This window comes from Sceloporus undulatus, chromosome 10 (assembly GCF_019175285.1).
Source record: "Sceloporus undulatus isolate JIND9_A2432 ecotype Alabama chromosome 10, SceUnd_v1.1, whole genome shotgun sequence".
In the NCBI taxonomy this organism is placed as follows: domain Eukaryota; kingdom Metazoa; phylum Chordata; class Lepidosauria; order Squamata; family Phrynosomatidae; genus Sceloporus; species Sceloporus undulatus.
Genome location: NC_056531.1, coordinates 2,760,032 through 2,778,586, shown reverse-complemented (window position 1 = coordinate 2,778,586; position 18,555 = coordinate 2,760,032). Strand labels below are relative to the sequence as shown.

The 18,555-nt window shown below is 43.0% G+C and overlaps 1 protein-coding gene across 1 annotated transcript in view; it reads right to left on the bottom strand.

The window, feature by feature from the left end:
* Positions 1-18,555, bottom strand: part of KSR2 (kinase suppressor of ras 2) — a 150,764-nt gene that overhangs the window by 91,253 nt on the left and 40,956 nt on the right. Inside the window, 1 exon segment of the mRNA XM_042442189.1 lies at positions 8,503-9,010. Within this exon segment, the coding sequence (XP_042298123.1) occupies positions 8,503-9,010 (508 nt within the window).

Genomic DNA, 18,555 nt, shown 5'->3' with positions numbered 1-18,555 from the left:
CATGGATTTTGATATCCACAGGGCATCATGGAACAAAACCCCAGCAGATACCAAGGACCCACTTGGTACATACATGCGGTACTGGGTCTCAAACTACATATTCCTCTTCTCCATATCTACTGATTAGAGCAGTGTTTCCCAAACTTTGGTCCTACAGGTGTTTTAAACTTCATCTCCCAGAAGCTCTAGCCAGTTTGGCCAACAATCAGGAATTCTGGGGGCTGAAGTCCAAAACATCTGGAGGACCAAAGTTTGGGAAACACTGGACTAGAGGAAGCAGTCAGACACACCCCAGTTTTAAACTAAGTCCCCTGCTATGTTCAGACTTGGGGACCTCTGGCTAGTTCAAACCTGATTAGTCCAAAGAAGCCAGGATCTCAAACCATAGTTTGACTTGTTTGGATTAACCAGAGTTTAAAACAAACATCTGAACTGGATGCTGTGTCATTTCCCGCTGCTTATTTTGCAAAAAGTAGGGGAACAGAACTGAAGGTAATGGCCTGGAGTTTACAACAATAAAATGCCTAGATTCCAGCTGTTAGTCATAATGCCAAAGTCTGGAACATTAGTCCAAGAAAGAATCTCTAGGCTTTTTGAATTCCATGGTCTGTAATCGTCAACAGAATGGCAGTCTGGAAAACAGATGAGCCCGAGAGGAAGCACTGGTAATAGAAAAAGTGCCTTATGACTTCCTTGGGTCTTTTTAAGCATTACATGGGCACTTAGTTAGCAATCACCAACCAGCATCAAGCCAGAAACACAAATACTAATTGGAAGGTCCTGGCGCATGTTGCTCCAGAGACCCAGCACTGGGCCATTTAGAAATAAACCAAAGGACTTCAGTTTGTAAAAGTGTAATTAAATCGTCATCTCTGCTGAAAAAGAAATCAGATGAAGTGGTTGTGAAGACATCTGAATACACATACACCAAAAGGTGCACACAAAATAAACCCTTGCTTATAATTCAATAAGCAAGTATATTCATCGCTCCTGGCCTGGTTTTCTGCTAGAGAACAAACAGCACATGGGCAGATTAGGGTACCATCTTTAAGAACGCCACTGAAATAGGAAAAAAGAAGCAGGAAAACCACTAGCCAATCTATGAGTAACATGTGTAGTGGTTTGAGCTATGACTTGAAATCAGGGTTCAAATCCCCGCTTGGCTATGGAAACCTACTTGACCTTGGGCAAATCACAATTTCTCAGCTTCAGGGGATGGCATTAAGCAAACAATAAAAATATGACCACAGATGATTTACCTAGTTTTAAAGTAGACAATGAAGACACTGAAATAGTTCAAGATTTTCTATATCTTGGGTCAGTCATTAATCGGAATGGAGACTGCAGACAAGAAATCCTAAGGAAGCTAGCATGTGGAAGAGCACCTATGAAGGAACCAGGCAAGCTCCTGAAGTATAAAGATATGTCATTGAATACTGAAGTTAGGATTGTCCATGCCATCATATTTCCCATTTCTATGTATGACCTTGAAAGCTGGACAGTGAAGGAAGCTGACAGGAAGAAAATAAATTCTTTTGAAATGTGGTGCTGGAGAAGAGTTCTACGGATACCCTGGACTACTAAAAAGACAAATATAGTGGGCCCTTGGTATCCGCTGAGGTTTGGTTCCAGGGATACCAAAATCTGTGGATGCTCAAGTCCCATTAAATACGATGGCATAGCAAAAATGTGTTCCTTATACAAAATGGCAAAATCAATTTTTCTATTTGGAAATTACATTTTTGAGTATTTTCAAGCCATGGATGGTTGACTCTGTGAATAAAGACTAGGCCCTAGAGCAAATCAAGCCTGAACTCTCCCTAGAAGCCAAGATGACTGAACAGAGGCTGTCGTACTTTGGCCACATCATGAGAAGACATGACTCTCTAGAAAACACAATAATGCTTGGTAAAGCAGAAGGCAGTAGGGAAAGAAAAAGATCTCATTCCAGATGGATAGATTCAGTCAAGGAATCTGCAAGACCTGAGCAGGGCTGTTGTTGACATGACTTGGAGGTCTTTCATTCATGGGGTCGCCATAAACCAAAGTCAACTTGATGGCAGTTAACAACAACAAATAACCTCTTCCAGCTTAGAACCCATTCTGAGTAATGGCTTCAGACCAAGGGTATTCCTTGCTCTAGCGTCTTCCACACCTCTAACTCCTGGTTTTGCCCTTAACTCCTTAATCTCAAATTCTGGCTCCAGATTCCTGTTCTCCCTCCAAATGCTGCCTATGGCTTGAAGTCCCAGATCTTTTGGTAGTACACCAGGCATGGGGTCTCACTCACATTAAATTCAGCCTCCCCTCGAATTTTTCTCTGTACTCAAATTAAGAGTACACCATGGGAAGCAGGCAAAACAGCAATGAGAGCATCTGCATAACTCTGTGCGCGCACACACACAGAGACACACACTCCAACAAATCCTCTCCTTGTAATGTAGAAATTATGATCCTGAAACACTAATGGATTCAAGCAAGTTTCGGTGGTTGCCTCCTGAAAATCATTAAGTCCCATTAGAGTAAATTAACCTCCACTCTTCCACCAAGCAGCTTCTGGGTCCTTTCCAGACCTCTTTCCTTTCTGTATAGCAAGCAATGAGTGCTCAGTTGGACGCTGGAGAGTCAAAATGCACCTCAATATTTGTTTTCTCTTCTCTCGATTAATTTAGCTTAATAAACTCCACGGCCTAGAGGGGATTCTCCTCTCGCAACTGTTGGTGCCATGGACTCGCCTCACACTCATTGTAAATTAAGGTAGCCTGACCTAAAGTGTCAGTGTCCCACTGGAAGTAGGGAGTAGAGATGTCTTGCCAAACGGAAGAGAAGCAAGAGGGCTCAAAGGCCCCCTCTTGCAATTAGCAGCTGGAAATGCTTGATCACCTTCCGCCCAAGGTGGCACTCCCAGCGCCTCACTTGAATGCACCTGAAACGTTTAATTACAGAGAAGAAAAAGACAACAAGAGTTGGAGAGAGAAGACGTAAGACTCTTTCCACAGGCACATGGATGCCCAAGCCTCTAATTAAAAGGTGGCATCACGTCGGGCCCCGGGGATAAGCCACAAGGGGAGAAAAGACAATCCAAATAGTACAGAGAGACAAGGGGAGAGGAATCTCTGTTAGGAATTATGCCAGGATTTGGTGCTTTGTGGAAGGATTGAGTGCTTTGCTGCCCCTTGGGAGTCCTGAAGCCACACTGTGATAGGTTCATCCTGGGGTTTCCAGAAGTCAGAAAGAACTTGAAGGCATACAACAATAAACAACAATGAGCATTAAGACACAGAAGGAAAGATTTTCCAGGTCAGGCCAACAATCCATTTAGGTTACAACCCTGCTTCTTGCAGAAAAAGGGATTCGGAGTGCATGAAAGCAAACAGTCTGATTTTTGTGTCCCTGCCCCTCCTTGCAAATGATGTTCGGGGGCAGAACTTACTCTCAAAGAGGGGTTATAACTCCTTCCCCGGAGAACAAGATAGATGGATAGATCCTTGCAACAAGATGCAAGGGAAATATAAAAGAAAACAGATTGCTAGCTTTCAGAAATGATTGTCAGAAGGAAAAGAAAAATAATGGCTGGGGAGGATGGGGCTGGAGTAGCTGTAAGGTGTTCAGCCTTCTCCTCATTGTACAATAGATCATTACAAGGACTGGAACCCGTCTCCTTCAAGGTGCCACATTTTGGACTTAATGAGCTGGCAACCCTATCAAATGTACCCAAGTGTGCAGCACTGCCACACACTCACACGTGGCTAATGTGCTGCTGCTTTTCTTCTCATTAGAGACAAAGCGATTCGTGAAATTGAAGGCAAGGACTTCATTGCCTTGGATCCCATCTTGAGATAATGGCGCAGGAACTGAGAAAGAAAAGACCATAGGACGATTCTCAAGGTGCGACTCAGATGTATAATAGCACCATGGGGATGGGGTGCTTTCCCATTTGGATCCCCATGACTTCCAAACTTTGCACCTTCTGTTGCAATAGCAAGACCACTTCAAACAGGAGGAGTTGCATCTCTGTGGTTACAGCATGCACATTTCTTTAGCAGTTGCCTTTAATGTCCCTAACTCAAGGTAACTCAGTGAGCTGGTGTGGTGCAGCAGATTAAAGTTGGAACAATTATTAAGGAAGGTCAAAGTAGAAAGTGCAAAGGCAGGCTTAACGCTGAAGAAAGCATTAAGAAGTACCACTTTCTTTTTCTTTTTTTGAAAAAAACAAAACAAAAATAAGGATCACAGAGGAACCACATACATTCAACCTAGACAATGAGGAAATAGAAATAGTCAAAGAGTTTCCATATCTTGGATCAAACATCAGGTCAGGAAAAAGACTGTAGTCAAGAAATCAGAAGAAGACTAGGAATCGGAAGGGCAACCATGAAAGAACTAGAAAAGATCCTAAAGAATAAAGATATGCAACTGAGCACCAAAGTTAGAATTGTACAAGCCATTGCATTTCCCCATCACCACATACGGGTGCAAGTGCTGGACAGTGAAGACAGTGGATAAGAAGAAAACCAACTAATTTGAGATGTGGTGCTGGAGAAGAGTTCTGAGGATACCATGGACATCCAAAAAGACAAAAAAAAGAGTCCTTGAACAGATTACACATGAAATTTCCTTGGAAGCCAAGATGATGAAGTTGAGGTTGTCGTACTTTGGCCACATCATGAGAAGGCATGACTCATTACAAAAGGCAAGGATGCTAGGAAATTTGGAGGGAAATGGAAAGTGAGGAAGACCACATGCTAGATGAATGGACTCCATTGGATGGGTATGGATTTACAGACCTAAGCAGAGCAGTGAAGAATAGGGGGGCTTAGAGATATCTCATCCGCAGGATCACCATGAATCGGGGTCAACTCTAAGGCAGTTAAGAACAACAAAACAACTTGGGAGATAAAGAAACAAGGCCACACTGAACTATCAAATTCATTGACTGATCTTGGGCCAATCATTCACTATCTGCTGGCTTTTCTTACATGGTTGATATTGTCATCCACTGTTGCTGTCCTCCAGCCATAGGTCTTCAGAGGTACACTAGGCTGAAACCTGGAAGCTGTTCCCTTTAAATTTAGCTTTTATTTATTTGCTTATAGAATGTGTCTTCTGCTCTTGAACTGTAAGAGCAGCTTATGTATCAGTAAAAACCAAGAGAAGATAGCCATTGCCCTAAGGCTATGTTTACAGTATTTATTTATTTTTATTTTTTTGAGGGGGGATACATGATATGAAAGAAAAAGGGAATGAAGTGGGGAAAGGAAAAAAAAGAAAGCTCAGGCACAAGTTGTTAATGTTCTGAGTAGTGATTGGCAGCTAAATGGAATCTATGTTCAGAGGATGAAAAGCTCTTGCTGTGATGGGTTTTGTGTCGTTGTTTTTGGCAGACTTCGAAGAAGTGAAGTCAAGGGTACCCTGAGTCAGACTTTTAAAGAGAGGTCAGCTACACCACTTAGGTACAATGGCCTCAGGTAAGCAGTGAGCATTTTATGTGTATCTGAAGAACCAGATATTTTGTGATTTGTCTGCAGTCTGAAGAGAGAGAACTGGCACAGCCGCATTGCTGGGACTCTTTGAATTTTTGGAAATAACCTTGCACTCTCTTTGACAGAGTTCTACGCATACCCTTCTCTGGACAGGGCTATATTCCTATGTACTTTGGATTCCTTCAAAGAAAGCAAGGGGGGAAAAACTCAAAAGCGTAAGGCACAAATACCCCCAAGCTGATTTTTCAAGGTATAATGAAGCCAGTAGAAATCAGAAGAGAACCGAAGGCTGAAAGGAGGGAGGGAAAAACAAAGCTGCAATCTATACGTAGCCCAACCATTCTTGTCAGCAGAAGAGACAACTATAGCAAAACCCATGAGGGGATATAAGTGGAAAATATATAAAACCCACAACTCTGTAAGCAAACACAATGCAGGATACATCCTGATAACTCTACCTGGAGAACAGGGGTGGAGAACATGTGGCCCTTTGGATCTTTTTGGACTCCAACATCCATCAGCCCTATTCCATCATAGCTAATGATGAGGGCTGATGGGAGCTGCAGTCCTACAACATTTGGAAGGTCACACATTCCCCTCTCAGGTGTTGTACAGGAGGTTTTGTTCCTGCTTCATAAGAGTTAAGAGCTCCTCTGCTTCTCATTTCTGTATTCCATTATTGCTCTAGCCAGAGGCCATTAAAAAACAGTTTAAGTATGATAATCATAGTGCCACAATGCTAATAATATAGTTTAATATACCATGTCAGACACAGACACCATTCCATTAATTAAGACAAAAGTATAGCTCATAAGCTGAGCTAGGTCCTGCACAGCCCATAGTATACTTTATTGATTGAAAATATTTGTCTTACCTTCAAGGGCAGCCCAAGACAGTTTGATGTCTAAGGAAAAGGTCAGAAACATCCCCCTCTCCTTCCCACATCATGAAGCCAACTGGGATGGGACCCTAATCTTAGTGTAACACTGGTAAAGGGACAATGTCCTCTTCTGGCCCCAGAGCCAGCCAGCTAAAATAAGGGTGAAGGAGAGGACAGGCAATAGACAGCTGTTTTCTGCCAGGAAGTAACTTCAGATCCCAGTATCCTTGACCATTGGTCATGGGGCTTTTGGAATTTGAAGCCCAAAACAGCTGGAGGGCCAAAGGTTGAGAACCACTGGTGTAGATATTGACCTAGATGGACCAATGATCTCAATATCAATCTCAATTTATACCATGTAGCTTCCCAAATTTAGAAGATAGACTGTGTGTATAAATTGAGGAGGAAAAGGAAGAGGAGAGACCCTGGGAAATTCTCGTCTCCATTTCATCTGAGAGAGCAAGAGAGATCTCTTCAGTTACTTCCTTGTTACGATGCAAAATATATACATTTATACATATGCACTATACTAATGATATCTAATTGATAGACAATACACTAACAAATTCATATAACATACAAGTACTTACAGCATTTCTGTGATTCATGATGCCTACACCACCAAGACTACAGCATGAAATGGCATGCAACTAAACCCAGAACAAGAGGTAAATAAGTGCCTGTGATAATTGATAATGCTTGCCACCTGTTAAGCATGGAAATTAGGCAGGAAAGGCAAAGTGTTACATTAAAGCAAAACTTCTACATTCACACTGATATTCTTAACAAACTTTTAAGATCTTGTTATACATTCATACATGTTCTTAAAGAAAACAATTAAAATCTTGTTTTGTCATTTAGGCCATAAGGAAAGGTGGTATTCCTTATGGCCTGAATGACAAATAAGAGACTAGAATTTCCTGGGGTCTCCAGTCCTACTATTCCTCATCCTTGATTTATACACACCATTTATCTTCTACATGATAAATCCAGCAAGCAGGGATTTGTAGCTTTACAACAAGGGGAGACTTATCTGTTTAAGAATTCTCGGACTACCCAAGACAGCTTCCCATTTGGACATTGTTATTGGGTACGTCCCACAGACTTGTTACAAGTTGGACTTTTTATTGTTCACTGTTTGGTTTAATAACTATATTGGCAATTTATGTTCCCTATATGTTCTCTAACATAGAGCCTTGCTAGTTGCTCATGTAAAAGCGTACCTTTTATAGCTGTATATGTTGCTTACCTGTTTCATGTTTTGTCACTCTCACCGACCAACACCAAAACAGACTTATGAGGAAACTATATCCTTCCTATGTACACATGCTGGGCCACAAAGTTTGCACCATTTCTCCCTCTTACAAAACAGAGAAAGGGAAATGATGCAACCTGAGTACTCAATGGTAGGAAGAGTTATCAGTGGGGCAAGCTATTATTATGGTGGAGGTCCAATAGTCACCAGTTTTGTACTGGTAAATTTTCAAGGGTCAGCACTCATTGTGATGATCCAAACAGCTACACCTCCAAGGAAAAACCAAATGGGAAGCCGATCTTTCTTCGATCATATCAACCAACAAATTCTAGCAGTTTTCATCTCCACTAGAAGCAGGTTAAGTTAACAACTTAACTTCCCATTCAAGTCCAAACCACTTCCAAATACTTTCTGTTTTAATGGAAATAGACCAGACTACACTGTTACCAGGAAAATCCATCCGACTCCCCCACATACTGTGAAGATCACAAGTAAGCCTAAGAGGGAGATGGAAAGTTTTTGGAGGGATGATAGATGGCATCATTCTCATATAGTCCCTGCTTTTTGACCCTGTGATCCCTTGCTTCACTAACCATCTGATTCACATACAGCTTGTCTGCTTATTTCAACACCACTGACACTGTGGCTGTAGGCACTGGGGCTCAATATTCCTTATAATAACTGTATATCATGCCTATCTTATCTCTGTTTTACAGCCAGTGGGTTGAAGCTCAATGATAGCAGCTTTGATAACAGAACCTCAATCCATTCCAGGTTGAGTCACTTCTCAGTTTATGAACTTCTACTGGATCTCAGATCCACTCATTGAACATGTTTGAGACCTACAAGGTTTCCTCATCTCTGCAATACACGTTTCCACTTACTTAGGTGTGTGAGCCTCCTCCACCCGATTGCCTAGCTGGAATTCATGGGATTTGCTGCGATGTAAAGCTGTGAAGCCTGGGAACAAGTGGATCAGTTTTCGAGATGAGGGTGGTGGTGTGCCTGGTGGTTTCACCTTGTTCCTCCTCCGGATTGGTGGGGTGCCAGGTGGAGTCATGGTGGTGACAATATTTGGGGTGCGTGGTGGAGTACGGGCAGCATGCCTCTGACGTGGGGAGGGGGGCAAGGAACGGTGGCCAGATTCCAGTGGGGGACACAGCCCTGGAAAGCCTTCCACAGTCAGTCTCTCCACATGAGTATACGCCGGTCCATGTGACAAGGTCGGGTGGCAGTAATGCTGAATGCACTTTGACTGAGCTTTGGGGCTTGGAGAAAGATGAGTTCGGATCCACTGCATGGTTTCCGTTTGGCACATGGGGTTATTCTCCTTGCCGGTCTCAGTTGTTGTTGGCCACTGAATGGTCCAGTCTTGCTTGGAAAGACTACCTCCTGTTAAAAACAAGAACAATCAGATATTGGAAACAAAGCTTGTAGAAGTGACTATGTGCTACCAGGACAAGGGTGAGCAACTCTGGTGTTCCCCACTACCAACCTACAATTTCCGTTGCCACCGCCAAGTCTTTCTAAAATTCAGGAGCAGATATACTTTTAGGCTGCTTTTTGGGTTTAAAAAAAGACTGTATGGTTTGTTTCAAAAGAAACCTGTATTTTCTGTAGGCTTCTGGGGTAAGAGTCTCCTTCAGAACAAGACCCATGCTACCTGGACAGCTTGTTCTGAGCAAAAAATATAGATTAAGAGTACTTCTGTTGCCAAACTGGATAGCAGCAGGAGGTCTGTGTAGCATGGTTGGGGGATACATGAGTTCTGTGGGCCATTTGCTTACCACTAGGGATCCACAGACCTGTTTGTGTGTTTGTTCTTCAAGTATTTCTGTATCCCTTCTCATCCTACCTATTGTACCTATTGGTACAATGGGTAAAACATTTAAAGCATGAAATAAAAACTGTCAAAAAACAGTTTAAAACCACTCCTTCAAATAATTTCCTTGGGAGGGAGCTCCACAGTCAAGAGTGCTGCCACAGAAGCCTGCTTTTCACCACCATGACAGTCACTCTGTAGTCCCAGTCTAGACCAGAGTCCCTTCATCTGTTATCTCCTTTTGTAAAGCCATAGCAATCAGCCACTGTATTACAGAAAATGCATTTTCACTCAGCACCTCTGAGTCCATCAGACATTTTCAAAAGAACAGAAGAAGAATGGTGATGGACCAAATCCAAAGGCTAATCTATCACCATCCTGATTCCCCCAGTGGCCAGCCAAATGCCTCTGGGAAGCCTACAAGCAGGACACAAGTCCAATAATTCTCTCCTACTTCTACTCCCTACCAACTGGTGTGCACTGCCTCTAATCCTGGAGGTGAAATATAGCCATCATGACTAGGAGTCACTGATAGCTTTATCCTCTTGCATCAATCTGTCCATTGCTGCTTCAGAGTTCTCCTAAACAACATCCCGAGGTTTCTAATGAGGACTCTATTCTCCTTCCAAGTCCTTCATTTTGCCTATGGGTCCCCCACCACCACCACCATCAGTGACAAAGGCAAGAACTCTAATGGCATCCTTGCCAGCATCCTCCATAATATCCTAGACCTAGTCGTGTTCCTGAACATTATCTTAGGGGGGAGGTAGAAGTGTCCTGGTACAAGAAAATAAATGAATGCCTGCTTTTTTGTTGTTGTTGAAAATCTTACAGAGCAGTCTTTCTTTTTTCTGGAGTGGGGAAGTGGAAGAGAGAAGAAAAGGTTGGGAAAGTTTCTCAGAAGAAAAAATATCTGGGGAAAAATTTTGTCCTCTCTTCACCCTTTCTTTCTCTTGCCATCTCTTCTCTTCTTTCTCTCAATGCACCCATTCGTAGTCACACTCACTGCTACTCTGGTGTCTGGTAAGGAAAGGAACACAGGGAGTTTCACTTCATTACCAAAAATGTTATTTGATGCAGTTAATAGAACTCGCCTCTTCACACATATAGAGGATCCAAGCTCTTCACTCCTGACGCTTTTGATCTGACTTTTCTAACAACTCATGAATGTTAAAAAAAAGAGAAGACGATGAAGAAGAAGTAATATTTGCCTTCTAAAAAGAAGCTGGTAACTACCCCGGCTCCTCCTTTTTATCCCATTTTGGGTTATTAATTGATAGCCTAGTTATCTCGGCATCCTTTTCAAGGAAATCAATTTATTTCCACCTCCTGAGAAGGGTGAGGAAAGGAAAGAGTATGAGCTGCAGAACAGAAAGGGAGAGAAGTTGATTAAAATGAGGTTTCTTTTTTTAAAAAAGAAAGAAAGAAATGTGAGGGGAGGAAGTATCTTCCAAATTGTTCCCTCTAAAGCTGATGAGAGGAGGGGGAAATCAGCCCAAAGGAGAAATGTCTGGCTCATACATTTTGGTGCCGTCAAGACAGAACTTTGGGGTAAAAGGCCAGGGCTCTATTCAGCAACAGGGGGAAGGAGAGAGGGCAGAAATGCAGCAGGGTTGCTTTACCACATTTTGAAAGGAGTGAAAAAATAATATCTAAGGAGCCTTTGCACCAACATCATTGTCCAGAGTCTAAAATTATCTAACCTCTCTTTGTCTCAAGTGCAAAATATGGAGAGAGGGGGTTCCCCAAAAGACAGCAGAGGCCTGGTTTGAAAAGGCAGAAACAGAACACATGGAGAGCTGGAAGGAAGAGATGTGAACGATTTAACAGGTCAGTGACTGCCCCAAAGGAAAAGACATAGCAGCCATGAGAGAAAATCTTGAAAAGAAGTTGTAATTAATTTGTTCAGGAAGGTGACAGACATCCTCAGAATTGGACATTCTCACAGCCCTGTAACCCACAGATCAGAAGAAATTGGGAAGCAAACCTAGGCCTCTAGCATGGAACATGGGGATAGCTAATGGTTGACTTGTGGAAAAATACATTTTTGTATGCTCTTCAAACTCTTTGCAAACTGCTTGGTGAGTTGTTTCCTCCTGTTTCCAGATTGAGTGTGTATGTATATATATGTATAGTGTGTGTGTGTATGAGAGAGCTATACACCAGAGTACAAAGGTGGTCACAGACAGTCTTACAGAACCTTGGATATTTCAGGGAACAGATGACTTATTACAACAGTCAACCACTTATTGCAAGGATAAACAATCTGGTGCTCTCCAGATGCTTTTGATTACAATTCCCATCAAGCTGCCCAGTGGTCAGGGAGATGGAAAGGTGCCTGCCTCTCCTTTATTGCATCGGTTGTCATGTGCCTCTTCTAATGAATTCATGAAGACATCTATTCCAATCACAGAAGACAAACTATTCTGTTTATATTGCATGCCTGACAGTACAATGTGACAATTCCTTCTGCACCGGGGAATGTAATGAACCATGTTTGTGGGCTTCATGGTTTCAGGATAATGGTAGGGAAGCTGGAATTAAGGTAAGATAAGTTAGATGGAAAAAAGAGTTGAAGGGAGCATGTAATGACAGTTTGAGGGAATGGGAATTGTCTCCATTGAAAACTGAAAGAAGAAGAGGGAAGGAGGGATTTGGTGGGAATGGATTTAGGGCAGAAATGGGGAGAAGGAAGACCAGGATCTGCTTGGTTACATTTAGAGCAAGAATGTGAAGGCAGCTGCTCTCCATGGCACATAGGACCTTCCCAGTGATCCATCAGACCACAGAAAGCAACCAGAAGGAGAAGAGATGGAGTAGAAGGAGGAAGATTGTGATGTAATAACCTGATAAACAATCCCAAAAGAGAAACACTCAGGTAGTTATGGGTCAACAGCATATGTTCCTCTCAGGAAAATGCCATCCAGCCCTGAAAGTGGTAATTACCACTATTCCATTTTACTAATTAATTATGATTGATGGGTTACTAAACATAGCAACTGAGTGGAATGTGTCCAACCAAGCAACCAGGATGAGCCTCTCTAACATTACTGTCCAATCTGGGGCTATTAAGTCCCTCAATCCAGGCTCCAGGCATGTCCTTGCTGTTCCCTGTATCCATCTATCCGCTATTTATTTTGATGACTATGTCATTAGATGATTGATGAGCTCCTTCATAAGAATCACTTGATGCTTATCCTGGTGCGTCATGCCTAAAAATATCCAGGTAGAGTCTGGGAAGCCCATTTTAAAACTGACATAAAATTCACACAAAAGCATGCATGATGCCTTTCAGAGACTTGGCAGCAGTGGCATTGTTGAGGCGTCACCGTGCCAGAGTTGCTGCATTCAGATTTGGCATCATACTATGGTTTCCTGTCAAACCACTTTTGCAGATGTTCCCAATGCTTCTTGCTATATCCTTGAAAAGCCAAAGCAAACAGTAAAAGACAGATGTGTCTGCTTTGGTGTGACCGTTGTGGAGGCCTAACCAACATTATTCACGACAATAACAAGGGTGGGAAAATTTTGGACTTCTGCTCCCGGAAACACCAGCCAGCACGGCTAATGATATGAGACTATGAGAGTTGTAGATCAAAACAACAGGTAAACTAAAAATTCCGCACTCTTGCTGTACGCCATGAACAATGTTGGATAGGCCACATGTCCATCTTGTATTATCCTTCTCTCTTAAGGGAGATGTGGCTCAGTAGTGGAGCATACATTTTGCCCACAAAAGGACCTAGGTTCAATTTCCCCTGAAAGTATAATCAGCTTTCCTATTTAATTTATTTATTTGATTAATTAGATCAAATGAGCTTTACATAACTGTAATTGCTTATTATGGTTGTCTGGGGAAGGGATGAAGAAGGAGGTTTCCTTAACATGTTCCTGTGAAATGTATTTTACAAAACTGAGAAATAAAGATTTTTCTTCTAAGAAAAGAAGCCTCTCCCAGCAGGACTGTCTAGGAAAGCTTCAATCTGAAATGCTGGAGAGCTGCTGACAGTTCCTAGGCTAGATAGAACTACAGTGTTATATTTAACAAGACACTCTTAATTGTTTATATGTTTTATTGGGAAGGAATGTACTGTAGTTCAGTGACAGAGCAGAGGCTCTGCATGCAGAAGGTCCCAGGTTCTATTCCTATTTTTCCCCCAGTAGAACTGGAAAGGTTTCCAGTTTGAAAGCTTGAACAGTCTCTTCAAGCTAGAGGAGACAAGGCTAAACTTAATGGACCGGAGGTTTAGCTCAGTACAAGGCTGCTTCTGAAGTTTCTTACTGAAAAGAAGAACCATAGCTCAGTGGCAAGAAACATACTTTGCAAGAAGAAGGACACAGGTTTTCACATTCTCCAGCCACCCTCCTCCTGCCACAACCATTATAGCTTGAGACTGCTGGTAAAATTTTAATTTACTTGTTGATTTTCCCCTATTAAGTATGTTAAAGGATTTCTCTCTCTCTTCCCCCAGAGACTAGAGAAGCCAGGACTACTAAGTGAATCTTACTGACAGTAGAATGGAGGCAGATAAAAGAAAGTCCATCTTCAGAGAGCGTAGAATTCCATTTATGGGAGTCACTGCCACAAAACCAGTGCTATATGGCTTTAGACTATACAAATCAATTTGTGAAGGGGAAGGAAAGTCTATTATAGATGCTAAACAGGACCTCCATATTTAGCAGTTCATTTCATCTTTCCTCCAAAGAGGTCAAAACAATGTACATGGCTTTTCTTCCTCCAGCTTATTCTCGCTACAGTCACCAAGTGAGTTTCATGGCTGAGTGGAGATGAGAATGCAGGTATTCTTATTCCTAGTCTATCATTTTACCCTATCCGCCATGCCACTTCTCTTAGGTCAGAGGCATAAGACAGATCAGGAGGGCTATTTTTTCATGCTTTAAGTTTTAGTATCAGTGCTTTACTTGTCCTCCAAGCTTGTGTCCAGCTCTGTGCAGAGAGACCTTCCTAGCTGGTGGCCATTGCTGCATACTTTCCTTCTCATGCAAGTTGCAACCCATAAGTGTTTACAGTGATCCTCTTGTAGGCTTATCCAAATTCCTCAGGTAGCCAGAATAAGATCTTTCAAGGTAACACTCTTGCCCCCCCCCCCCCCCACACACACCCTTTTATACAACATTGTGACAAGTCTCCAAGCACTTTTTAGCTTTCTTCCCTGACAACAAACACAATGTTACTAGGGCAACCTGGAATTTTAAAGGAAAGGAATAGTAGAAAATGTCATGAAATGGCTGCTGCTCAATGCAACTTCCAAGCTGCATCCAACCTTCAGGGAAGGAAAAATGTCTTAGCTCTTGCCGGTCAATAGACCTCGAACGGGGAGCCGGGCAGCTTCTGTGTAACAGACAAGATAGCTAGGCTCCATCCATCAACTCAAATGGAATATGGTAGGAGAGAGAAATCTGTTTTCCATATTTTAATATGTTCCAAATAAAGATTTGTAATAATGAAACAACCAGTAATAACTTGCTCATGGAAAACTGCACAGAATGTTATGTTAAGACATTGGCTGGACAAAGTTTGGTGATCAGCGCTAACTGAGAACCTAACCTTCTGAGCTGGTTTTGGCAAGGGTCAAAATAAAAGAAGACACTTTTGCTGAAATCTGGTCGCCGTTGCTATTGTCATCTTCTCAGGGACCTCCAATAAATTAAGTAAAGTTTTTGAAGAGTATCTGGCAATAATTTCCACGTGTTCATCCTTATTTTGCTTTTTTTAAAATAACCAAGCTTAAGCAAATTGTACTGTTTTAGATAGAACTTCTCATCCTCTTTTTTTCTGTTTCCTTTTCCTAGTTTTCTGTTTTCTTTCATTTTGGATTTTTTTCTCTTTATTCAAATGTTTATTATAACATTCCTTTTTAGAATTTGCAGAAATGCTATGTCTGTAAAGAAGGACTAAGCTCACTACTCTTATGTTAGTTTGCTTTATTTGTGCTTGCATATTCATATTAAAGGGTTTTCAAATAAAAGCCATTTGAATATGAGCCAGCCTAATTTACACTTCGCAAACTAATACACAAAGTAGAACAAATTAAATCCTATGGCTTTTTGTACATAGGAACATAGGGAGAGCTGTGCTGGATCAAACCACAGATGTATCTATGCCAGGTTTCTATTCCTAAGTGGCCAATGAGATGCCTATGGGAAGCCTACAAGCTGGGCATGAGTAACTGCACCCTTCTGCTCATGTTCCCCTTCAAGTGATGTACAGGGACACTGCCTCTGGTATTGGAGGGAATAAATCATGTCTAATAGCTATTGATAGTCCCATCTGCTATGTTTTTGTCCAATCGTCTTCTAAAACCATCCAATCTGCTGGATGCTACCACATCTTATGGTCGCAGTTCTCACAGTTCAACTGTGCCCTTCCCTGAGAAGAGGACAGATTTTGGCTGAACGTTAGGAGAAACTTTTCATTTTGATTGCTTTCTTTTATTTACACCCCAATTTATTTATTTTCTGCCCCTTTCCAAAAAAAAGCAAAGGCACTTGAGAAGCTAACGATAATAAAATATAGAAAAGAAATCTTCATTACAACAGTGCATAAAATAAAGTGTGATGAAAGCAGTTTGAAACACAACTATAAAAGCCATTGCCAAAAACCAAGCAAGTAGACCACCTCCAAAAGAGATCAGCTTACACTCCAAAGGTCTACCGCAGTAAAATGTCTTGGCCTAAAAGCAGGGGTGTCACTAGGAGGGTGTGAGGAGTGAGGATCGAACCGGATGATACCTCAGAGGGGACTCAACACCTGATGGGGTGGTCACTCACTGGCCGTCCCAAGACACACACACACACACACACACACACACCTCCATTCTCCTCCATCATTGCCACAATTGCCTCTCTTTCCTTTCTGGCCAACAGCCCTGCCTAATCTAGGAGGGACTGCCAGGCAACAGCAGCACTTTCCCCAGATGCTTGCCACACCTTTGCTCACTTTGTCCTCCCGCTGCCTTGCCCTGCACAGGGCAAGGCAGTGGGTAGGAATGGAGGGCAAGGCAGTCCACTGTGGCTGCTGGTAGGGGTGGGGTACTGCTGCCACCACCTAACAGCTCTTTCTGGGTCTGGCAGAACTTCTGACCAGATGGTAAAGGGAGGTGATGGTGGCAGTGGCTGCCATGCACTCTTTACCTTCTGGGGGAAGAATCCTTGGCCGCCACTTCTGCTGCCGCCACTAGTACCTCCCTTTCCTTGTCTGGCCAGCAGCCCTCTCAGACCCTGGTGGCAACAGCACCCCCCCCCCACCCCACCCCCAGTGGCAGCAGCAGTTAGACAGCTGAGGTGCCCTGGTTGGCACATGGGTAGCTGTGAGGTATGCCAGCGAGTTTGGCTGGGGCAGGGAGGGCGGTGAGGTGGTCAGGAGGAAGAGGGTGGGTGGCAAGCAGCCCTCCCTGCCTCCTATTGCTTCTCCTTCCACTGCCATCCCATTCTCTCCCATCTGATACTGTTCAGGATGTCAGGACAAGTGGAATTGCGGCAATGGCAGTGCCAGCGTTCTCCTCCTCTTCCATATCCTTCCCTCCCCGCATCTGCAGGGCTGGTGGGCATCCCTGGAGGCCTGAGTCCAGGCCCCTCTCACCCTAATCTTTGCTCCATGTGAAGAAGGAGGCAACCAAGACCGGATTCCTCCTTCTGCCAGCAGGTCCAACTCAATGGAACTGTGGGGTGGCTGCCTGCTTGGGGTTGACAACACAAGTTACCACACTAGGGTGACACCAACTCCCAAAAGACAGACGAAAAGAGAGGCTCAAGCTTCACTTCCCTTTCCAATACATTTGGGACCCAGGAGCTGCCACTGAGGAGGATCTCTCTCAGATCCCAGCTTAACATACTTTCAATGGCAACAGGACCAAAAGAACAGAATTTCTGCTGCTGAATTTTAGTGGAAAAGTTCATGGCTGTATATGAGGGGTACAGCAGTTTTCTGAAATAGTTTTCTACCCCTACTTTAAAGTGTTCAAACAGCAATTATTACTGAAGGTGGGGAAATGTGGTATAACAACTTGTGCAGATGTACATGGGATGTGGCATTCGTGATCTGGCTTGCGCAGCCTATGTGGAGCTATTGAACATTTTCAAAATGAAAACCGAGGGGTGGGGGCATTGTAGATCATGATAAGCCTTGAGCCCAATCTTCCTGATGGTCTCATGCTATCTCTTTCAGGAGCTGGTCATGTACCTCCTAATGAAGAGGCATTAGCTATTACATAAAACTGACAAATGGAAACCCATCCATTTCATCCATCACATCTTCTGGAGTGATAATGGATTTTTCCCTCCCTCATTCCTGGATATTTGTCTGACACTGGCACTCATGAGCTAAAACTGATTAATTGCCTGGTGCTGCTATTGCAATATGCTTCCCTTGTGATTAATATTCACCATCTAAACAACGTTTAGAAAGTGTTGGATACCCTGAAACATTGCTGTTTGTTAAATCTACCCCTTCTCCCCAACAGCTAAGCATTGTGCAGGGATGAGTTCCAGCAGCCCTCTCCATCCCAGTGATTTATGGAGTGGAGAAATGGTAACAGAGCAGGAGGGACCTCATTTCCTTTCCCCATCAACAACACACTCCCCTCAATGACAATGAGGAGAGGAGGACACTTTTTGAACAGAATCCACGCTCTTACATGTAGACAAGGATACTGAAGCAGCCAGCTAAAGATAAGGAAGAATTCCTCTTGGTAAGAGCCGTTCAGCAGTCTGCCACAGAAGATGGTGGACTCTCTTTCTTTGGAGACTTTTAAAGATTAAATGGTCGTCTGTTAAGGATGTTTTAGCTGTGGATTCTGGCACTGGCAGGGAGTTGAACTGGATGATCCTTGGAGAAACTTTCAACTCTACAGTTCTACAACTCGGTGAGTTTATGTGATAGGGTTAGGGGACCTGCACCCCACAGGCTGAATTCAGCCTGCCTGCCCCATAATCTGGTCGGCTATGGGGTCTCAGGCAAGGTCTTGAACCCTCCAACATGCGAAACCTGGTTGAGAATATTTGCCTTCTTCTAGCCTTCCTGAATCAAGGAAAGGTAAGGAGTAGGCGCATCATGTAGTGGTTTGAACAGTGGACTATGACTCTGCAGTCCAGG